The sequence below is a fragment of the Geospiza fortis genome, unplaced genomic scaffold (genome assembly GCF_000277835.1).
Source record: "Geospiza fortis unplaced genomic scaffold, GeoFor_1.0 scaffold276, whole genome shotgun sequence".
In the NCBI taxonomy this organism is placed as follows: Eukaryota; Metazoa; Chordata; class Aves; order Passeriformes; family Thraupidae; genus Geospiza; species Geospiza fortis.
In genome coordinates this window covers 404,673-427,968 of record NW_005054527.1, presented here as the reverse complement: position 1 = coordinate 427,968, position 23,296 = coordinate 404,673, and the positions used below count along the sequence as shown (strand labels likewise).

Genomic DNA, 23,296 nt, shown 5'->3' with positions numbered 1-23,296 from the left:
CGGGGGTGGCTGTGCGGGCCGGGCGGGCCCCGCCGCCGCCGCGCCACGGAGAGCTGCCTGCAGGTAGCCCCGGTTCGCCCCGGGTTTGCCCGCATCTCGGGGGTGCGGGGACTCCCCGGAGGGTCCGCGTCGGGAGGGGCGCTGCGAAGCTTGAGTGACAAAGGCCCAGGGTAACGAGCGCGGTTTGTTGGTCTTGCAGGATTTCAAGGTGGGGAACCTCCTGGGGAAGGGCTCCTTCGCGGGGGTCTACAGAGCAGTGTCCCTGAAAACCGGCCTGGAAGTGGCCATCAAAATGGTAAGGCAGGCGGCCAGGAAGTATCCGTCTCCTTAGAGACCGAATGGGTTATGCAGTTGGGCACTGATGTTTGGGTTGAGTGTTTGTAAATAACGGACGTTAAGATCGCAGCTCGATCCTGAAAGATGCACCATAACCAAAAAGACTTAGTAACTAATAGAAATGCTTTTTAGTGTTGACTATATTTAGCCTATCTGTGTAGCAAAATGAGATTTAGGTTTCTCTGCTTAAGTATTTCAGGAGAAGTATTAATAAATGTTAGTGTTGATCATGTTAATGCTTGGCTGCTTTCAGTTGTGGTGTTCCTCCAATTATCTCTAATACTTGTTCATTAAGAGAGTACATTAAATTAAACTATGTGAAAACTTTATATTTAAAAATTGTCAGGCGAACAGGCACCGAACATCTTAAGTTATGCTGTGATCCACTTACAGATAGACAAAAAAGCCATGCACAAAGTTGGAATGGTCCAGAGGGTTCAGAATGAGGTGAAAATACATTGTCAGCTAAAGCATCCATCTATACTCGAGGTAAGAACCTTGGGGTTTGTGGAGAGGGCTGTATATGTGACTTGATGCAGGGTCTACAAAATGGAATTTCATTTTTTCTTTGTTTTTTTTTTCCAGCTTTATAACTATTTTGAAGATAGCAACTATGTGTACTTGATACTTGAGATATGTCACAATGGCGAAATGAGCAGATACATAAAGAACAGAAAGAAACCCTTTTCAGAAGATGAAGGTGAGATTTTTGTTTTTGGTCTGTGGAGCCCTCTGCATTACTAATTATTAATGTTAATAAATATTAAATTGTAGAGGAAGTGTGTTTAAACCTACCATCAAAGTTTCTATACCTTAAAATCTCGTGCTAAGTGATAATCTAAAGATTGATTATTATTGTGCATGTATTCACTTGCATTTCTATATACATTTGTTTCTGTTTGTGCTGTTTGGAGTATAAAAAGATGGTGATCTGAGAAGGCAGACAGAAAGTAGAGCTTACCTTTGTACTTAAAATTGTGTTGAAATGTAGGTTAAGACTGGGAAGAGGAAAGAAGAAGAACAGAACATTTGTTTCTTTTTGTGCTATATGGAGTATAAAAACATGGTGATTTTAGAAGGCAGAGATAGAGAGAAAGTACAGCTTATCTTTGTACTTAAAATTCTGTTGAAATGTAGGTTAAGACTGGAAGAGGAAAGAAGGAGAACAGGAAAACTGGCAGCTTCTGCCTTTACTTCTTCCAGACTCCCCTGACTGCTCAACTCTCGCTCAGTTCTTCCAGCTTACTTTCTTCTCTATCAGTTTCCAGTTTAATTCTATGATTCTGCTATAGATAGGGATTTTTTGGGACCCAGGCCACAAGACTGGATTAATGGGGTATTGCTATAAAGGCATCATTAGTTTAACTTGTATCTGTTTCCAGAAGTGATGAGAAATGTTCTTGTATTACATAAAGAACAACGTTGTGCCATTTTGCTTAAAGCAGAAAGGTAATTCCAGTTTCACTAGTCTGACACCTAAACAGCTTTGTAAGAAAAAATAGAAGCAAGATAAATAGCAGGCTTAAAGTTGAGTTTCATCTTCAGAGCTAGGATTTCAAATGTAAGAGTGCAACGTGTGGTTTTGTTTTGACAGCGCGGCACTTCCTGCACCAGATTATCACGGGTATGCTGTACCTCCATTCCCACGGAATACTGCACCGGGACCTCACCCTCTCCAATATCTTACTCACCAGCAACATGAACGTCAAGATTGCTGATTTTGGCTTGGCCACTCAGCTGAAGATGCCTCACGAGAAGCATTACACCATGTGTGGAACTCCCAATTACATCTCCCCGGAGATCGCCACGAGGAGCCCGCACGGGCTGGAGTCGGATGTGTGGTCTCTGGGCTGCATGTTTTACACCCTGCTCATTGGCAAGCCGCCTTTTGACACGGACACGGTGAGGAACACGCTGAACAAAGTGGTGCTGGCAGATTATGAGATGCCAGCCTTCTTGTCCAGAGAGGCACAGGACCTCATTCACAGGCTACTGCGCAAAAACCCCGCCGATCGCTTGAGCCTTTCCTCCGTCTTGGATCATCCTTTTATGGCCAGGGGTGGCTCTGCACGGAGCAGAGATCTGGGAACTTCAGAAGATTCCATGGACAGTGGGAATGCCACCATCTCTACGACCTTCATGGGCTCTTCCAGCATCAGTACCAGTGGTAGCTTGAAGGAAAAGAAGAAGCTGTTAGTTGGACAGCCGCTCCCAAATAAAATTACTTTTTTTCCTACAAACAAGAATTCCAGTAATAATTCATCAGGAGATGCAAGTGGTTCTTTCCAACAGTGGGGAATTCAGGGAAAGGAAACTGGAGTAAGTGGCAGGGGAAGAACCACGCAGCCTGCTGAGGAGAGGCCGCATTCCCGCTACCTCCGAAGAGCGCACTCCTCAGACAGGTCTGGCACATCCCACAGCCACACTCAGGGCATATCCAACATCATGGATCGATGTCACTCCTTGGAAGTGCTTTCCAAGCCTAAAATAGGAACAAGGGAAAACACAGAATACTTTTCACCTGCCAACAGCTATACTGATATAGGAGAAATATTTAAGGAGAAGACTTCTAGTACTTCTGGTTCTTTTGAAGAGCAGATATCTCCACCTGTAAAAGATCAACCACAGTAAGAATCAGTTTTTTTATTCCTTTATTGTCTTCTTTCCACTTGCAACAAGTTGATGATTTCTTTCCCTACAGTAATTGTAGTAGAGAGCCTTTCTGTTTGTTCTTTGTAGAAGAGACAGATGAGGGGAGAAGGCATTCAAAGTGCAATTATCAACATTTTTACTTGCTCATCTCTTGAGGTGATTTTTATTTATGCTTGGAGAGGATAAAACACAAATTTAGTAAAGATTAGGCAATAGATTATAGAGATGTGTACCAGAAGAAAAGTGTCATAGATCATAGATAATTATCTGAAATTGAGTCCTGTACTTATTTGTAACTTCTTTGGGAAAATCCTGGCTCCTTTTCTATAGACTTTCTATGAGCAGAATATCAAAAGAATAATTTTCTGTTTTAATATAAGGTCTTCCATATCTTAGTTCCTGCATTTCTCTCCACATTAAGAACTGGCATAATTTCCTATGTTTTCTCTTTGCAAATCAGTTGAAGGAAAAGACAAACAAGAAACTGTAAAAAAAGTAAATGGAGTAAGAAGTTTTTCTTGACTATTCTCAGGTGTATGACATAAGCAAAGTTCAGCGGGCATGTGCACTCTTTCTATGAGAAAGAAAGTATGAGAAATGTTTGAAAATCAAAAGTTTATACAAATGTTACTGTAATGCTTACTTTTGTTCCCCATGACTTCACAAAGCCATGCTGAATGTAAACATGAGAGGATATGAATGTGAGTGTGGGGATTAACTTAATGGTTACAACTTTTTTTTTTAATAATAATTGATTATAGGAAAGCTTCTTACACCTGAACTTAGCTTGCACATCAATCTTAAATGCAAGTCCTAAGACTTGAATTAGATGGTTTATATTCTGTGGTTTTGGGGTGGTTTTGGTGATAAATGAGCCCTTGCCAATGGTGAAGTCGTCATCATCACTACAAGAAAGTGCAGACAGGTTCAGGCTGTGGAGATAAAAAAAACCTCACAGGAGCTTAGTGTGAATTTACAACAGATCAGTGACTCTGCAGTAACTGGTTTTGTGTGTATTCTTTATCCTTCACCACGTGGATTCTATCACCTGTGGCTACATATATGTGATCATCTAAAAAACTGGTAAAAAATCATTATAATTTCTGGGTTTGGCTGTATTTTATACAAATTCAAATTATTTTGGGCGGTAAGATTGGCATCTTTGAGCTGCATGTTTGTTATGCTGAGTGAGACACATGGGGCTCAAGGGTGTCATGTCATCACTGGGTCTTCTCCAAGGCTGTGAATTAAGAGGTAGATGTAAGAACAGCTACTGCTGGCAGCATTATCATCACTTTTCATTCCATTTGGAAACTATTTTATTTGAAAATAAAATAAAAAGCAGCACTTTCTATGCTGCCTAGAGCTACAAAATGCCACCTGCATTTCCTAAATGTTCTAAGTGTTGTGATTTCTGCAGCTGTAGCATTTTAACTTTTGTTGTGCGAGTGTCTTTGATGCAAACTTGATAATGTGTGTAACTTTTATTTTGTAGCCCAAATTATCTGTGCCCAGTGAAGCCCCAGGTTGGTTTGTTAGAGCAGAAGTCCCAGGCTGAGACAATGCAGCAGTGGCTTGGAAGCATGCAAACAAATGGTGTGTTACTCATCACTTCTGTATTTTTGCAGTCAAGTTAGAGACTTGTATTAGTTTCAGTGGGATTTTCTATTCTTCTTTTATTTCTTTGTACATTGAATTCGAATATATAGTTTCCTAAAACAAGCTTGTTGTTTTCTACTACAATTTTAGCAAAAAAAAACCAAACAAAAACAAACAAACAAAAAAAAACCACCAAAGAAGAAATCAGAATTTTAGACCCTGACATAATTACTCAGTTGTGTAAATATGTCAGAGTAAATATATGACAAAATATTAGCAGGTGACTTGAAAGCCCTGTTAATTTAGTTGTGCAATTACAATTAAATAAGAGAAGATGGGACCTCAATGAATGAGAAAGATAATAAGGCTGCAGAAGGATGGGTGGAGAAAGGACAAAGACACAGAAGGGAAGGGGGTGTTCTTTGTTGTGCATCATATTACATCATTTGCAAATAAAGTAATTTAATCATAAGAATAAACCATAAATCCATTCTGGCCTTTTTTGGATTGATATTACTGGACTCCTTCCCTTCCTGTCTACAGGGATTTGGAATCAGAGAACATATGGTCTGAATAATCCTATTTAATTTTTGGTCCCTTCTCAACTGTTCAGCCACACAACAGAAGGAGCACAATAGTGATGTGGGTGAGGTGAAAGTTGATCAAGGACTTAAATATCAAAACTAGGGAAGGAGTTATAGGAAGGTTAAATGTAAAACCAGATGTTTAAAAGAAATAAATACAAGAATTTGGAAAATAAAACAAGGGTTTTATAGTATGCATTTAACATTTTGAGTACTAAAACCTCTGGGAGATGGTAAAACACTAGTTAGATCAACTGGAACTTAGGAAATTTGCTACTAGTGGTTATCTGAATGGTAAATAAGCTGTTTTTCAACAAATTAAACTAATTCTTGTATAAGAATCTGTTTGAAGTCCTAGTATTTTGTTTATAAATTATTCTTAAAAACTACTTGATGTATAAAAACTGAAGACCATCATAACTGAAATGTAGGAACAGCTTAAAGTAGCACTGGAATTTTGCTAGCATTGGTATTGATGGTACTAAAAGGCCTGATGATTTGGACTGAGAATTAAAGAAATCCCATTCTTCCCTTAAATAAGCCTTTAAGACAATCCCTTGAAAAGCTTTTAAAGCCCTATTAGAATTTTTTCCTTCTGGCTCTGACTCTTTGAATCTGCAATGTGCCTTTGTGGTGTTTTCAGATGCTCTGGGACCACCTGCAGACCTGAGTGGCAAAAGCAGCGCACAGGGAGGCTTTCGGTACCACCTGGATGTGCAGCAGGATGCACCAAGGAATGCATGGAACACCTTGAAAGACATAAGGAATCATGGAGCAGCTGGGGACTGTCCACATTCTTTAAACCAGAGAAACCCAAAGCAATGCATCCCTGGAGTTGTCTGCAAAAATGAGAAAATTCAGCCTGGCCTCTGGCTGAACTCCAGAGTGACATGTGGCCTTTGGTCAGCTCCAGAGCAAGACCAAACTTGTGGCCAAGAACCATCAGCACACCAGAAACCTACACTGAGAAGTGTTGTGTCACCTCTCACTGCTCACAGGCTGAAACCCATCAGGCAGAAAACCAAAAATGCAGTGGTGAGTATCAGTTGTGAAAATGGGAATGATTGAAGTGCTTAATATGGTGTGACTGCCTCTTAAAAATCACTTGGTAAAATAGAAATAGATGTTTTTAGGAAACTGAATCTAGAATAATTTAATTTAAAATCACAGTAGTAAGATGCATCTTATCTTTTGTATAGAGAATACTTAAAGCATAATAGAGCAGAGCTGTCTATGTTTGCTTTTAAGAAGCCTCAGCCTCAGTTACCAGGCTGATACCCTTCAGTCATCTTGAAGTGCTCTGCTTTTAAAAAAGTAGCACTAATAACAAAAGTTACTGTAAGAAGCATTTATCTGTTTGAAGTGCATTTAAGGAAAAAGAAGAGCATTTATTAAAGCATTAGTGGGGAAAAAAAGTGGTATCTTACCTTTTGCAGAAAATAAATTCATGTTTAATATATTTTAGGTGAGCATTCTAGATACTGGGGAAGTGTGTATGGAGTTTCTGAAAGAACACCGCTCGCAGGAACTTGTGAAAGAAGTTCTCAGAATATCTTGTGATGGAAATGTGGTGAGTACATTTTGGATTTCTTCACTGTTTTCTGAAGTGCTTGGAATTCATTCAGAGCTGGTTTTTTCTTTTTAAGTGATTATTTCTTTTGAAATCCACTGTTTATATATGCACAGCTGTAAACTCTACCCCTCCATAATAAAGCCATATAAATATAGGGAGCAAGCAATTATTTCAGAGAAAAAATTGGACTTGACTTTTGGAATAGGTGAATTATTGGTGAAGAAGTGCTGCTGTTAAATAATTACTTAGAGGAATAAAGCTTTCATGGTGAATCATAGTAATTCATTAAAATGTGAATTATTTCCATACCTGTTAAAAGTGCACAGTGCTGTAATAAGTTGCAACTACACACAATTTTTGTTCCCTTTTTGTAGATTGCAGTTTATCATCCAAAAGAAGGAAGAGGTTTCCTTCTTGATGACAGACCTCCTCCTCCTCCTGAAGGCATCTGCACATATAATTTTGACAACTTGCCAGGTAACCTGAAATTTACTTAAAAATTATCATGATTAATGTGATATTTTAAGTGAATCTTGTGACTTTATAGCTTTTATCTATTACTTTTCAGATAACTCTGAAGTAAAACTCCTTTCAGAATTAGATTCAAACTACAGTTTAACTGGAAAATGTTTTGAAACTTCACAAGGAAGTGTAACCCACAGGTTTTGATTCCTTTTAAATGGAAGCTTTAAGGAGTCTCCCCTTTACAATGTAGTGTACTAAAATTAAAACTCTTGTAATCTTTTCCTCATTCATACCGGGAGCTGTTGGTGGAAATAAGTCAGTTTCTCTAAACATGCCTGTCAAGTACTTAAATACTGCTCACAACTTTCAGCTATCAAATATATAATTTAAATGACTTCTCTTCAAGCTGGTGCACGAGTGTTTAATCTGCTAAATTCTAAATTTTCTTTTTTAGAAAAGTACTGGAAAAAATACCAGTATGCAGCTAAGTTTGTGCAGTTGGTGAGAACAAAAACCCCCAAAGTGACATTTTATACAAGATATGCCAAGTGCATGTTGATGGAAAATTCACCCCCTGCAGATGTTGAAGTTTGTTTTTATGATGGTATGTATTCATTTTTGCAGTTATGCAAATAGCTAAATCATGATTTTAGGGCTGCACTAAAATATTACCTAACACTAAACAACCACCACTCCAGTTTGAAGAAAATAGTGCACTATAAGAAGGTTTTTGGACACCCTGCCTTTATTTTAGCACTTGTAGATTGAATTGATTCTTTAATTCCTTACTGATATTTTTTCAGGAAGTACATGTTACAAAAGTGTAATTTGAATTATATTTTGGTTTTATTCATAAGCTCTTCTTTCCATGGTTGAACTGTTATTTTATACAGCTCACACTGAAAGTGTTCACATTTTCTTGCAGGAGCAAAGATCCATAAGACAGCTGGTATAACTCGTGTGATTGAAAAGTCAGGGAAATCCTTCACTTTGAAAGGAGAAAGTGAAGCAGGGTTGAAGAAGGAAATCCAGGCTTATATGGATCATGCAAATGAGGTAAGGTGTTCTACATAGACCTTTTCCAAGCAACTTCCTGAAAATTCACCTTCCCTTTCACAAATGTGCTTCCTGTGTTGCTCTCCATGTTTTTCATTACACTATTGAGGAAGGAGGGTGATGTTTCTGGAAGAGCAAATATCAGAGTAGAGGTAATGGTTACAATCCCTCACAAGCAAGACTGAGGGGAAATTCTTACTAGTGTGTAAAGTAGGTTTGTCTGTCTGGTAAAAGGATTAAACACTACAAATGAAGCTGCTTTATACAACTTGAAAAATTCAGTACTGTTGAAATTTCCTTAGGTGGCCTCACTTGCCACACTAAATGTGTAGGAAATAGTTATACAAGTCTCAATTTAAAACTTTATTAAACTCCTCATTTCAGGGACATCGTATATGCCTTGCATTGGAATGTGCTGTTTTGGAAGAAGAGAAAAGGAGTGGAAGTGCTCCATTTTTTCCAATAATTGTTGGAAGGTAATATCTTTCAGTTCAAAATACTGATGTGTTTGAATATTTATGTATTTATTGAATATTTATTGCATACTTATGTATTTGAACTGAAAAACAGTTCTGTAGAAGACTCCTGCCATCAGGTGCTTTGGACAGTCCATAGTAAAATGAAAGAAGAGCTGTTTCCTCATTTGTTTCTTTAATCCCTTTTGGACAGACCTTTTCCCTGTTTTTCTCATTATTTTCCCAGAAAACCTGGTAATACTGAATCACCACTGGCTGTAGCACCTCCACTGTTGGACAAGACAAACTATTCAAAAGAAGTTGTGGCTTTGGATAGAAATCAAGCTGCCAGTTCTACTCCAGTTCAGGCTCCAAACTATGCTCCTGTAAGTACAGAAGGATGTACCATGGAGACCAGTCTCCCATGTTGCTGTTTTACTTGAATTAATGGAATTACATTTGTATGGCCATAGGCTTTTATTAGCCATTTGTGAGCATACTGACTAGAATATGTGGATTTTGATACCTGGATTTAAGAGCATCTGAAAAATCAGAACACTCCAAAACTTTACCACAAATGCCTGCTGGGAACAGAGTTTGAAAATTGCTTACTTGTGTTAGACAGCACAGTCTTTAGTTTGAAAGCTCTGATGTGCCCTCAGTGTTGTATAACAAATGGTGTCACAAAAGGTATTGGCACTTGTTGTTGTTCTGAAATAATCAAGTGTTAGTGTGTATATAAGAAAAGGGTAAGTGAGAATAGATGTGTAGCCAATAAGGCTTTGTGAGCAATTTCATCTGGTTTGTTTAAAAGGCCCACCAAGCTTTGGTTCCTGATAAAACTTCCTCAGCTGACTGAATTATACTGGGGTCTTGGCACACTGAGTTTGTATTGTGAGCTTCCTTGAATATACATCAATCTACATTTGTAGGATCTGCATGTATTTGATTGTGTAGTTCATGTCCCTAGTACAGAATCCTGTACATTTCCACCTGACTGAAGTGAACTGAATACAAAAAGTTGTGTCCCTGTGGGGTTTTTCCACTGTAATGCTGTGAAATGAAGCATGGAGGCTACATCTGTCTGTATACATGAACAGGTGGCAACTGACGACTGCAGCTCATCAAGAGGATTAATACCAAGGCTGTTAATTCTGTGCATCTCTGGGTTTTAGGTGGTGCCCTGTGAAAAACCTACATTTCTGACTAACACTGTGGAAAAGACCTGCTCCTCTGTTCATCCAATGGAATGCAGCCCAAACTCAGCTCAACTTGTCAAATCTGTTTTTGTGAAAAATGTTGGTTGGGCTTCTCAGGTGAGAAATTAATAAAGGAGGCATGTCTGTTCTTTTTCCTACTAGTTTGAGATACCTATTTTTATTGAAACTTGATTTGTGAGGAATCATTCAGTTGTGCACTACAGCTTAAGTCTAAAATTTGTATGCAGAAAGATACTTTTAAATAAGTGTCTTAGATCAAAACCATGGTGGACTGCATAAGTAGAGGAAATCAAAATAATAATTCAGTATCTCAGTTACCACAGTTTTCCTGTGGCTATTACTGCCTGTTTCAGTGTCCTTTGTCTTTTAAATTTGACTCTAGTAAAAAACTGAAACTGTTTAACCTCTCTGTTTACTAATATAGATACAAAGGTGTCATGACAGAGTTTTTAATAGCTACAGACCAGATCTGTACAAGAGAAATGTATTTTCCTCTAGAGCAGGAAAAGCTGTTTCCTTGCAAAGCCATCTTCCCTCTGCTTTTCTGTTGGATAAGCTTTAGGTTTAAAACATTTTTCTTGGCTATCCAGATAAAGTAAGCTTCCTCTCCTAACCGAAAAATTCTCTTGATTATATATAAAGTTTAAATTGTGTATAGCTGTGAACTTCACAAATGGACCTCTTTTTAGTGTTTGGCCCTTCATAAGATTTCTTTAGGAGTGGTTAAGCTAAAGGTAATTCTTCATTTATCTGGTATTGACAAGGATATCTAAAGCCAAGCATCTGAAACCTGAGGAAGTCAGCATGAGACTACTTCCTCCAAAGTAATATCCATGCAATCTTTATCTTTAAAAAACTGACAAAATACCTAAGTCCCTTCAGCAATTTTGAAAAGCTTTCAGTTTCCATTATTAGAAGAGTTACAGGTTTGTAATTTTGTATACTCAAACCACAATGTAACTTCTCTCATCAGCTGACCAGTGGAGCAGTATGGGTTCAGTTCAATGATGGATCCCAGCTGGTAGCCCAAGCAGGTGTCTCTTCCATCACTTACACTTCTCCAGAGGGCCAGACAACCAGGTGAGTCTGTTCCTGCCATAAAAACATCCAGCTAACTCAGTACAAGGCTGCTGTACATCAGGGAACTTCACAGCTGCTCCTGACTCTGTTTGTAAATTTTAAACCTTAGCACTGCCATCACTTCACAGTTGGGTAGCTTATGTAAGCTTCTTAAATAAAGAGAAGCACCCATAGCCAACTGATAACAAATAAATATTCATTTGTTATCTGGATAACAAATGACTGAAACAAGCTGGGAATGCATCTACTTGCATTCCCAGTACAGCCACTATTCATGTGTAGTATTAAAAACAGGGAGCTTGAGGAAAGTAGTGTTTTGAAATAACTATATTGTCATGAAATAAATTGTTTAAGCATCTCAATTTTTCTATGCTGCTTTGCCACTCTAGGTATGGAGAAGATGATAAGTTGCCAGAATACATCAAAGAGAAGCTGCACTGTCTGTCTTCTATTCTTGTAATGTTTACCAATCCAGCTGGTCCTCACTGATTCAAGGAAACCGGGTGTCATGGCACAAGAGCTTAATAAACTCACTCACTGACTTCCCAGTAAAGTGATGATCTTACTCAGCTTATGCAGAGATTCTTCCAAAATCTGGTAAAAAGCTAGGAAGGGGAGGGTTACTCTCTTTATGTGTAGCAAATTGTGTGTGAAGTCTCATACAAAACATATTTTTCATTAAAGTGATGGATAAACTCACTCAAGCCAAGCTTTGAGAATCTTAGTTCTTGACTGTGTTAAGTCTTTGGAAATAATCTGAATCTGTTGTATTTTTTTTCTTACTCCACTGCTTACTCAGTGCCAACAATCAAGGAAAATGCATCTGTGCTGTTCAAGTATTTGTATTTGTAAATAACTTATATTTTTATGTCTTACAAGTAATATATGTAAATATGTATATGTTTTATAAGTCTGTTTTTATTTTTTGTAGCAGCAGCTTAAAACTTCCCTGCACAAGCATGTTATACAAAAAAAAATAAATGCAGTGGTAATTGCCTGGATCTATTTATTTGTTTCATGGTCAAGTAATGGTTAAAGGAGAAGAGTTAATAACTTGAGGTGGTTTTACCTTGTTTTACACATTGAGTAATACTTACAGCAACTGAAGGAGCATTAACAGTAGCTTTTCTCCCAAGCATTTGGCTTCAAGTGTGCTAACACTCCTGATGGTGCTTGTATCTGTACTTAAATACTCTATGACTTCCTTATCAGGCAGGAAAAGATCTTAAATCCAAAATTATGTTGGAAGGGGGGAGGATGAAGAGTTTCAGAGGAGCTGCTGCTGGCTGTGTGCAAGCACAGCTCAGCTGAACTGATTCCAGCCAGTTCTCCTTGTTCAGGTGCTGTTTAAAAGACAGAACTTTGGTTGCTTTGTCGTGTCCAAATCAAGGAAATAGCTTGCAAATAAAGAATTTAGCACTAGGAACATCAAGACCAATATACAAGTAGCACTTACTATGAATTAGCTTATAAAAGTGAAGTCCTTCTTCACAACATTTTGTGATTCTGTAGCAGTAAAGCCCATAAGAATAAAACTTCTGTATCCCCATCAGTTAGTATTGAAAAAATCATCTTTTAATTCAGTAGTTTTCTAGTGTTTGAACAATTGAGTACATAGGAATAATAATTACATTTATTAAATCCAAATAGTAGAGACATTAGACAGCAGCCACAACTCTCATACTGGAGTTACTCCAGAGGTTTTTTTCCCCAGTAGCATTAAAAGAGCTAAACAAACCCGTACAGATGAGCTTAGGCCCCGTTATGAAGGAAAATTAGAGTCTCACTTTTTAAAATAAAGCCTGAATGACAAAAACAGTATAAATTCCTGTTTGTTGTACCCTAAATCAGAAGAAATAGAAGTCTGCAGATAATAGTGAACACCTAGGAGCCAGTTTTCTCCTTCCACTTAATTAACCACCACTGCTCAGCACAGTGCATTCATTCTCACCAAGCACAAAAGTGTAAACTATTGTGCTTAGACTTTTTTTCTTGTAGTTAAGAAAAGCTGTGCATTTTTCAATGCTGCAGGTTATCCTTCTTGCTACAAAAAGGCATTCAGCAAAATAGTAGAGGAAAAATTGCACATTTGGTTCACTGTAGTTCAAGTAACAGCTGCTGAAACTGATTTTTAATGGCTCTTGGTCAACTTCAAGACCCAAATCCCACATCAAGTACCTGTATGGAGGGCACCTCCCTTACTCTATGTTTCTGTCACCTGTCATTTGGAATCCTGGAGGAGATGTAACAGGTTCCAGAACCAGGTGGTCTGTATTAACCAGTGCATACAAGCCAACAAAATCAACATCAGAAGGTTTGCTCAAGTAGTGGCATCTCCATACAAAGTGCATGCAGCTCAACTAATCTTGTAGTTACAAAAGAGTTACTAATCCTGATTCACAGAATCAAGATAATATTTCATTTACTTCTTTCTGGAAAGGATGCACATAACCTGTGACCTTCACAGCTGCACTCAGTGCACATGTACATCACATAAACTGTACACACTTCAAATGTGCCATGGTATTGCTCTGACCCGTCACATTCCTTCCTCTGCTGCCAGAAAAGCAGGACACAGAATCCAGCTGCAGCAGGGGTAACCAGTATTGGGGTATGACCAAGTTAAATGTTCTGTCAATGTGTAAGTACAGGTGTACAGTTGTTAGCACACAGCCAACAAGGTCAGTGGTTAAGTAGTCCTCATTCAAAAGCAGTAATAAACTAAGTACTACTTCTGCTTGGTTTTACTGTTTGGGTTTTTTTAAAATACATATTTAACAATTCTCTTCCTGCATCCTCCCATATCTGACAGAAAATGCAATTAGTCTCTTGTATACTATCTCCAAGAGTAAGAGAGAGACTACAACTACTCCACAGATCAAGCTGAATGCCCAGCGTGGCCCCAGGTGAGTGTAGATTTGGCTCACAAAAACAGGCCCAAGGATCCGTGCTCCACTTCCAGAGGCAGTCAGCCATCCCATGTAGACACCCTACAGCAGATCAAAAGCTTATGTAAGTGATACTGGCATTATTTAGCTTGCCATTAATTCCAACCCATTAGCTTAACTAGAAAATGCAGAAGTATTTAAACAACCACTTATCTTTCTTAACTCATTAAGACACTGATTATTTTGTTTCCAAGAGTACTGCTCAGCCTCTTCAAGCTTTAATTCTAAGGCTCCACTCATAGGTACTCTACTGCTTTCTAACAAAAAAAGTGTTCTGGTTCTGGCTCAAAGCATTAAGTCTCTTTCACCAAAATATAACAGGAAAAATGGGCAAAGGGGGAATAAAATTTTTTGTTAAGCAATAATGTAAGTTTGCTATTGTGTTTCACTATAACTTGCTCACCATAACTTGCTCATTCCTATGCTCATAAATACACACTTTACCTGACAAGCTACAACAGTTTTGAGTGAAAAGTACACTCAAATGACCTCTTCACCTCCCCAACACCACAGAAAACCCAAAGAATGGAAAGAAAATCCAGTTTATCAGCACACAAAAAATAGCTCTACTTTTTAACCTTTGCTTTTCTTATAGAAAACAGCAAGTGTATTAAGTATTTCTGAGAAAGCAAAGGTAAAGATGTGACATGTGAGTGTGGAGGGCAAGCTAAATTAAGAGATGCTTTGTTTGACAATAAAACTTCTAAAAATACTACATTTATGTCTTTTTTCTAGAGTTAGGTGCATACTAAAAAATGCCCATACCGGGGGTCTAGTAGTAGTGTTTATAGTAGTCTATTTGTAGCCTTTATATAATAAACTTAGTAAGAGACATTATTCCATGCTGGTATTCCAAATATATAATTGGTATTTAGGAAAAGGACTCTGCCAGAACAGTCATGAAATTTTCACGTTGTAAGATTTGCATAAGTAGCACAAGCCTTGCTTTCTAATTCCCCATAGAGACTTGCCTTGGATTTTGAAAAGGATTGGAGCTCCTGCAAAGTTCTGCCCTGCTTAAAACACTTATTATTCTGCCCTGCAAAGTTCTGCCCTGCTCATTATTTGGCTGATGACAAAAGGAACTTTAACTAGACCTCTTATTCTAATAAAGAGAGTGCACAGCAAATGAAATAAACCTTTTAGGGATGGTGCTTACCTGAGGCTTTGGTCCTAGGACTTTTGAGTATAAAGTGTAGGACATGACATTGCAAACAGGATAGCCCAAGCCTATGAGCACATCAGAGCTGATGTACTGGGCCAGGTAGATCATGGGAGTGTTCAGGCACCAGGACTGTGTGACAGGGCAGCCCACAGGTTCTGCTGTGTGGTTGGATGGCAGCTGCAGCTCTGGCAAACTCCAGAAAGGTGCTAACATTTCACTGGGGGCTGTTCTGGGAATGGAGTTGTTCTTTATTTCTGTAAAAATAAGTTATTCAGATCATTAAGAACAAAAGTGCAATGAAAGGCTTTCAAAAGAAGGTAGTCTGGTAAGACTTGAACTATACCTTGCCACTGGATATTTGGTAGTTTCTTCCCCCAAGGCAGTAAGATAAAGAATCCAACCAAGACAATCAGTAAGCCTGCATGGAGTATGGCACGCTCACCAGTCCTACCAAACAATGAAATTGTGGTTAAATGTATCATTTAATTAATGTAAAATTTAGGTAGCTGCTAATGACACAGCCCATTAGTTTGTAGAAATGATATCTGACCAAAACACTGGCAAGAAAATTTACAAAATCACAGTAACTCAAAACAAGCATTTCTTGTGATTCAAGGGTAAAAGACAGTCAAATAAGAGGGGGTTATGTTAACAGAATAAAGAACAACCACAACATCAAGGCTGTGCCAAAACTGGAAGTATTTCATTGTCATAGTAAACCCAGACTCAATACCAGTAAAAGACTTGAGTAAGAGATTTGGCCCAGCCATGAAGCTTTTCACATTTAGCCAACATAAGAAACAAAATGCCCAAAACTTACTTTTTTGATAGTGTTTTAACCACCATGAAAACAATAACTGATTCAATGCCAATCACACTAAGGATTATTCCATTATAAAAAACAGCTTCTTTCCTGGTCCAGGAATACATATCCATTGTCAGTGGAGTAGCTATACTGGAATGACAGAACAAAAATACAGTAATCATAAAAAGCTTCTTCCATACATTAGTGTCCACACATGTATCTGGTATACACCAAATATACTCTGAAGCATCATTAATCTATTTCTGATAGTTCATGAAACAATGCTGGAGAGAAAGCCAAGCCAGTGTAATAGAGACACAAAATAAAAATCAGACTCTGTGAGAACAAAAATAATAAACTTTTGATAATGTTTAAATTTTAGCAACCAACCAGTCTCTGAAACCTCAGTTTTCTAAAAATAATGCAACTCATGACAGAGCCAAATTGTAAAATAAACTTTAACTACATTAGAGCTCAAAAGACTTGCAGAATAAATCATATATATTCAACGAATTTCCTAAGTTAAAAAAATGAAGTACACTTAGGCCTGAGATAATGATGTTATGTTTTACTTTTTTTCTTATAGACAGAAAATTTGGGAGTAAATAACATACCTCTTTAAGCTAAAAAAATCCCAGTCATATAGAACAGTGTATTTTAGAATACAACTGTATTAACTCTACTATACAATTGTTTTAATCATTACTGAAATAAAAGATGCACTGAAGCTTTTGGAGATAATCAGAATCATACTAAGAAATCACACAAAACTAAAACAAAAAATAAAGAATAAGGTACTCAACTGAACACATGTTTTCTCTGAAGATTTTAGGTAGCCTAAGCGAAGCTATTTTTTTTTTCAGTACTTAAAAAATTGAGGATATGGGTTTGCCTCCATTGAAAAGCTTTTACATTAATGATTTCTCTACCACAAATATGGTAGATATGGTAAAGGTATGTACTGTTCTGTACATATCTTTAGTTATTGCTGACCTTTAATTCATTACTTCAGTTATCACTGACCTTTGATACATTATCAGTGCATATCAGCTTGATTGCCTGTGGTTTTGGACTTCTACTTAGGAAGATGAGTGGAACAGAAAAGCCTTTACATGTATCCCCACTCTAATTACTCTACATGTCTGAATATTTTCAGAGAAAATAGACAAGCTTACGTTTCAAAGACAGCAAACACAAACAGGATGACAAAGAAGAGAACGTTGAGTGCTACCACAGCAACGTGGTCAATGCTTCCTTCTGTGCTCTGATCCAGAACATCACTTCCTGCAGCAACACAAAAGAATTACCTGAACTGCACACTGAGCTTTTTCTTGTACCATCACAAATTACAAACAGCAATGATTCCTTAGGTCTTCCAAGTATTTAGCATGTAAGTTGGTGGGCAGCTAGGCAGTTATACTTTGACACTCAAATTATAAAATTTTTATATCAAAATGGAGTTGTTCAAATTTCAATTCCACTGTCAATTAGAGAAAATGATTTCCAAACTGGTTACATGGTCTGTTTTCCCAGTGAATCTTGAGTGACAGCAAAATAAGCAAACTTCTTGAAATATCTGAACAATGGAAACCAAAAAGTTCTCTTCAAAGGTCAAAATTACATAGCAAGATTCTCAGGGTGAAAATATGGAAGGATCCATACAATTTTTATTTTTTTCCTTCTTTGCTACCAGACAGCACTATGGGCACAACACAACAAATGAAGCCATTTCTGGACCAGCTAGGGAGAGATGCAGCTTATTTTCCACATCAGCTTCCCAGTGCATCAGACTTCAGAATACTTCTATGTAATAAGAGAGTACTTCAAAATTAAAATCACAGAGTAAGTTTTCAAGGAAACACTGGTACCTTCTCCATCAGAATTGATACTTTTGTACTGGCGTCCCATGTCATCCACTCGATGCTCCCTAGAAATGTAAAACTTTTTTCATTAATACACACATTTATTTGATCTACTATTGAGTCAAGTTTCTATTAAAATAAATGTAAATGGTATCATCTATAGGATAATTATTTGCAGCTCCATTAAACATCATCTACAAAACTGGCACCTGACTGCAGTGAACACTGTTCAAGAAAGGAAATATTCTAGTGGGAGCATATTGTATATCCATATGCATTTGCACCAGTGGGATAATGCAAAAAAATGTCCCCTGAGAATCTTAAAGGAAAGACACAGACAGTGAGATCCCTACAGGCAACCTAATTTCTCCTTAGAGAAAATACATGGGCAGCAACTGCCAACATTAAACTATATCAAGCCTAATAGTCTTATATCTTTAACTTTTAAAATCAGTTTACATTGTAACCATAACATCACCAAGATGCCTTTATGAGCATCAGAAAAAAAAAAGGTATTAAAGAAGGTAGAAACACTTAAAAAATGAATAACAACTTCTAGTTTTAGCAGGTTTATTATTCCTCCTGCTGAGCAGCATATTATTTGCTCCAAGTCACCCACAAAAACAAGGTAAGGTATTTATAAGGTTTTTTTTACTTGATTACCTGAATATGGCAAAGATGAGAATAATATTAATAACTCCTAAGAGAGCTCCAAATAACACAGGTGTTGTGTACATGTTCAGCTGAAGACAAAGGAATTTCCACGTTACTCCTTCTTCTCCAATAAGTGTAAAACATGTCTGAAAAACTTAAAAACATCAATGTACTGTGAAAATCTTGAGAATCATTAAGGAAACATTAGAACACATAAGAAAAGTTGTTCTAACTGCCAAGTAAAATTTAAGTATTATACCTGTCAAGCCTTTTACATTTTGAGAATTCTACTCTAAATAAACAAAATGGATACCAGTGGGATCTCAGCTAGCCAGGAAAGTACTTGATTACATAAAATAAACAGTATAAACAGCATCATGACACTTATAGAACTGAATTCTGAGTGTACCAATAATTAATTTTCTTGGCAGACAGATGATTTTTTTTTCCTCTTGCTTTTAATGGAAAACATTGGTCCTGGGACTGGATTATCCCTTGTGCTATGGGCAAACTAGAGAGAAAAGACGCAGTGGGGGGGTTTTAAATTTTAGATTGGTGCAGAGCAATTGGACAAGAATGTTTCATTTATATTAGCTTAAAGAAGTACAGATTAGTGGACCCCATTTATTCAATTGTGATATCACTGACAAACTATGCCTTAAAATCCCCTGCATACAGCTGCCGAGGATTCCTACTTCCAATGCCCAATTTCAACCTAGTAAGAGAAGTGAGGAAAGAAGATTTTGCTTTACCTGGGCCTAATATGAAGCCAACTGCTTGACAGGCACTGGTGTTGGCCATGGCACTCGTTCTTTCCATCAGAGAAGTGGCACCCGCAATATATGATCGAACTACAGCCACATTGCCTTCAAAAAACCAAAACCAAGCAAGTGTTCATGTAACTATCAAGTTCATATTGTTAAACTGTTGAGTGACATTCATTTTAGGGGTTGGTTTGCTTGGCAGGCACCGGTACTGGCCATGGCACTCGTTCTTTCCATCAGAGAAGTGGCACCCACATTATACGATTGAACTACAGCCCCATTGCCTTCAAAAAACCAAAACCAAGCAAGTGTTCATATAAGTATCAAGTTCATATTGTTAAATGTTGAGTGACATTTATTTTAGGGGCTGGTTTCTGATTTTGCAAGGTAATAAAAGCCAGCACTCCCTCCAGTATTTTTACACAACAGCACAATTACACAATTTTGTTACAAACCACTACAGGCCAACCCTTTGCTTTGTTAAATATTAAGTTCTCATTCACATAATGGTAATTCTGGTATTAAAACATAACAATAATAATACATTAAAACATAACATTAACCATCTTACACGAGACACAGAATGTAACAATTTCCAGAAATGTAAATCCTGCAGTGTTTACCTGCTCCAAACCCCACGAGAGCACGGGCAGTCAGCATGTAGTACTTGTTGTGGGCATGGGGCACGTGGACGTAGGCATAGAGACAATTAGCAGCGACTGAAATAGCAGTGGAAATGACCAGAGGCTCTCTCCTGGGCCTGTGGTTGGACCAGAGGCCAAAGAGGGGAGAAGCAACCATTTGGCCAATGCTGTATGAAGCTATAATCCAGCCCAGGAAACTGGCATCTGCTGTTGGATCAATCTGCAGGAACACATGAGTCAGATCTGTGGGGAAAGCACTGCAGTGTTTGACATTACCAGCAACACCCTTTGAGAATCAGTACCTGGGACAACAAGGACTCTGCACTGTCATGCTTCCTCTGGGGTAATAAACCTTGCCTCACTCTCTCCAGCAATGCACCCAACCAATAAAACCCTCTTTGCTTCCAAGCCTGGAATGGCTCACTTGCAGCAAACTCCAGGAGATTTTGATGTTCTGGGCTAGAACTTGAGCAGCACAGCAGGCACCTTCCATGCCAGGAGCAAGGAGTCACTTCCACTGTATCTGCACATGCCTGAATCTGTCCTGATTTACAGGGCTGGTTGTCACTCTGATTTTTTAAGATTTTCTAAACCTTCTGATGTTTACATTCTTGTAACGAACTTTCTCACAAACTTTTTGTAAATAACTTATTGTTTTGCATTCTTTTATAGAAGAAAAGAAATTTGATAAACTGTTAGTTTGTCCAGTGTCATTGGAGAGGTGGCACTTTCCCCCACCACTCCACTGTCACTTTTAAAAATCTATAAATGTTAAAATCAAAAAATAAACTTTCCTTTTTTCACCTTAAAAACAACAGAAACTTCCCTTTTTTCACCTTAAAAACAACACTGTGTGCACGTCATGTTGTTTCATATCCTATAGCAACAGCTGGTAATGCATTTTCTTGTTTTCTGCAAGAATTCAGCATCAGCCTCACCTTCAGCGACACCTCTAGGTCCCTGCCCAGGTTATACTCTCCCAAATTTGCTTTTGAAAACTGCCTTCTACAGTTCCAGGGGCACTAAAATCCTAGCACAGATTAAACTGAGGTTTTAGGGACTTTTGTGCTGCTTTTAAGGTCTAAGAGGTGAAAATCCCATATAAGCCAAAATCACAGGAACAATGGCTATCCCCTGTTAGGAATACCAAGATCTATGTGCAAAAATGTGACATCTACAGAGCAACTTCTACCTTCAGTTTTCTCTTCTATTTTTATTTTTTTTCAAAACACAGACAAGCCTTGTCTACTATGCTTTAATAACAAGACTTCTATTGATTTGCTCTCCAGGAAATCATGATATTGGAAAACCAAACATTTCTGGCTTATGATGTACCTTTATCAATTGTACCTTTATCAATTTTGCAAGAAATAATAAAAGCTGTCTAAGTGGATGGAAGAATAAAAGTCTCTTAAAGCCACACACCTCCCTCTATTTTTTCTTTTCCTAAATAAAATGTCAGGTTTTCTATTATCTACTTTCTGAGCAGGAGTTTTCTATTCTTAATTCTTTTAAAAAACACCCCATATTTACAAACCTTTTGGAGATACGGCCACACGGACATAATTACAATTGAGAAACCTGTAACACAGTAAAAAATGAAGTTCTTTTATTTGCCATTTTTATCAATAATTTTCTTTCCTGAAACAGTTATTACAAGTCCATTTTTCTGCCTCTAAATGTATTACAGTATAAACCTGTGCATTTCCTGCTTCTTTTAAGGAGTGCTAATTCTTCCTATCAGGAGGAACTATCTTCAAAAGATCATTTTATAGGTGCATACACACTAAACAAAAAACCTCCTATGTTGTCCTCCCAATGGAAAGAAAACAAGGCCCCCAAAGTAAAAAAAAAAAAAAATTCTTGATATACTGACATATCTGTATTCATTAGTCACAGAGATTTTAATTAATAATACTAAAAAAAAAGAGTTACTGAAGTATCCTATCAAATTCAAGATAATTTCTAGGCCCACAGAAAATCATCAAAGGTCAAAAATCAATTCTTGTTTCTGGGGGGAGTTATTTAGGAATAAAATTTCAATTTGTCCTGCAATGGAGATGCAAAGTCCAGTAGGAGAAAACAAGTTTTGATACATATTTTGAAATAGACAGCATACATTCCCATAAAGTTCTTACCTCTTAAGAATGCCATGTTATTTCTGTTTTCATTCCCTAGGAGTTTCACTCTGGGTGATAAAAGTGCAACCTCTGTTTTGTTTGGTTCTGAGCTATACCCTTACCTTGCCACTACCAAACTATTAGGGAGTCATAAGCCACAGACTTATATAATCCATCACTTTGTGTAAAATCAGTTTTATTACTTATCAGATGTAACTTTCTCTTTGACTTGCTAAGATTCAGACATTCTCTTTTAAAGAATCAAACAATGCACCTCTTTTGAGGTTAGAACAGTAGCATTAAAGAAGCTCTCTAGCTGGAATTTACAAAGCCCTGTCATTTTCAAACCAAAGTATATTAATTAAACAAATAGCATCAAATTCCACATGTATTTACTCACCTACACTACTGAGAAACATTGTCAGGTACATGATCCAGATGGATCGCCACCTGCTCTTATAATGCTCCTGTGATTCCACAACATCCCTGGTTTTCAAACAAAAAGTAAGAGGGAGAAAGAAATCATTATCAGATCCTCTTCTAGTTGCTCCCACACGGCAAACATTTTTCACCTCCTCAATGCAATTGTGTAACTTGTTAAGCAGGAGTGGATTTCCGCTTCATAGCAAAGACTATAAAGAATTTATTTTTTGCTGGAAAAATACTAGATTCACAAATCAAACAATATAACAGAAATGCTATCACACACCAAATGTCACACAGAGAGATCTTGATCTAGGCAGGTCTTCAGTTCTGCAAATTCTGTATAGACACTTTGGAGTATAAAACCTTTAAAAAGTGGGTGTTAAACCCCTCACAGCTGTAACCTCAAAAGAACCACAAACCTGAACAACTCTTGATTTGACTAAAAGCTACAGCCAGTCTGTTTTTATGATGAGAAAATAACAACATACAATGTAAAAGTTGTGTGTAAAAGATACTGCTGTAGATTGCAAGGGCTGAAAAAAATTAGAAGTTACAAACTAAGTTACAAAGTAATGTCTATTCAGATGATGCAGACTCAGGTTATAGATGTAGATACCTAAACAGAGTTTACAAACGCTGTTTACTCAAGTCGTACCTAGACTTAAAATCTGCGATTTTAAATTCAAGACACTTGTTTTGCTGTCAGAAGGGGGGAAAAAAACCCCAAGCGCCGAACAGCTGCCCCCACATGAAGGCTGCTATTAACCACCCGGACTTCAGCCGCACATTAATCCCGTTGGGCGTTTTTTAGGAACTTCCCAAGCCAGTGCGTTTGTGTTTTCCCTCAGAGGGAAGCAGCCCCCGGCCCGCTCCCACAGCCGGGCCCGG

At 37.7% G+C, this 23,296-nt stretch overlaps 2 protein-coding genes across 2 annotated transcripts in view; one reads left to right on the top strand and one right to left on the bottom strand.

The window, feature by feature from the left end:
• Positions 1-12,021, top strand: part of PLK4 (polo like kinase 4) — a 12,425-nt gene extending 404 nt beyond the window's left edge. The window contains exons 2-17 of the mRNA XM_031063750.1: positions 5-63; positions 200-295; positions 730-825; positions 922-1,036; positions 1,931-2,963; positions 4,484-4,584; positions 5,815-6,206; positions 6,637-6,741; positions 7,119-7,221; positions 7,664-7,813; positions 8,135-8,265; positions 8,650-8,741; positions 8,968-9,106; positions 9,896-10,036; positions 10,914-11,020; positions 11,410-12,021. Of these exons, the coding sequence (XP_030919610.1) occupies positions 5-63; positions 200-295; positions 730-825; positions 922-1,036; positions 1,931-2,963; positions 4,484-4,584; positions 5,815-6,206; positions 6,637-6,741; positions 7,119-7,221; positions 7,664-7,813; positions 8,135-8,265; positions 8,650-8,741; positions 8,968-9,106; positions 9,896-10,036; positions 10,914-11,020; positions 11,410-11,509 (2,960 nt within the window). The 3' untranslated portion in view covers positions 11,510-12,021. The remainder of the gene's footprint in view (positions 1-4; positions 64-199; positions 296-729; positions 826-921; positions 1,037-1,930; positions 2,964-4,483; positions 4,585-5,814; positions 6,207-6,636; positions 6,742-7,118; positions 7,222-7,663; positions 7,814-8,134; positions 8,266-8,649; positions 8,742-8,967; positions 9,107-9,895; positions 10,037-10,913; positions 11,021-11,409) is intronic.
• A 552-nt stretch (positions 12,022-12,573) lies between these two features.
• MFSD8 (major facilitator superfamily domain containing 8) lies at positions 12,574-22,470 on the bottom strand. The gene is made up of 11 exons (XM_031063752.1): positions 22,383-22,470; positions 21,400-21,443; positions 19,842-20,082; positions 19,207-19,320; positions 18,464-18,608; positions 17,807-17,865; positions 17,114-17,222; positions 15,954-16,088; positions 15,477-15,580; positions 15,128-15,387; positions 12,574-14,010 (listed from the first exon to the last, which is right to left on the bottom strand). The coding sequence occupies exons 1-11, from the start codon at positions 22,411-22,413 to the stop codon at positions 13,795-13,797; spliced, it is 1,458 nt and encodes a 485-aa protein (XP_030919612.1). The 5' UTR covers positions 22,414-22,470; the 3' UTR covers positions 12,574-13,794.
• Positions 22,471-23,296: the final 826 nt, after the last annotated feature.

Coding starts and splice junctions, on each gene's coding strand:
- MFSD8 (XM_031063752.1), bottom strand. CDS start 22,413: ATGTACCTGACAATGTTTCTCAGTAGTGTAG. Junction 21,444..22,382: donor AATGTTTCTCAGTAGTGTAG/GTGAGTAAATAC, acceptor ACTGTGTTACAG/GTTTCTCAATTGTAATTATG. Junction 19,321..19,841: donor TCTCGTGGGGTTTGGAGCAG/GTAAACACTGCA, acceptor GGTTTTTTGAAG/GCAATGTGGCTGTAGTTCGA.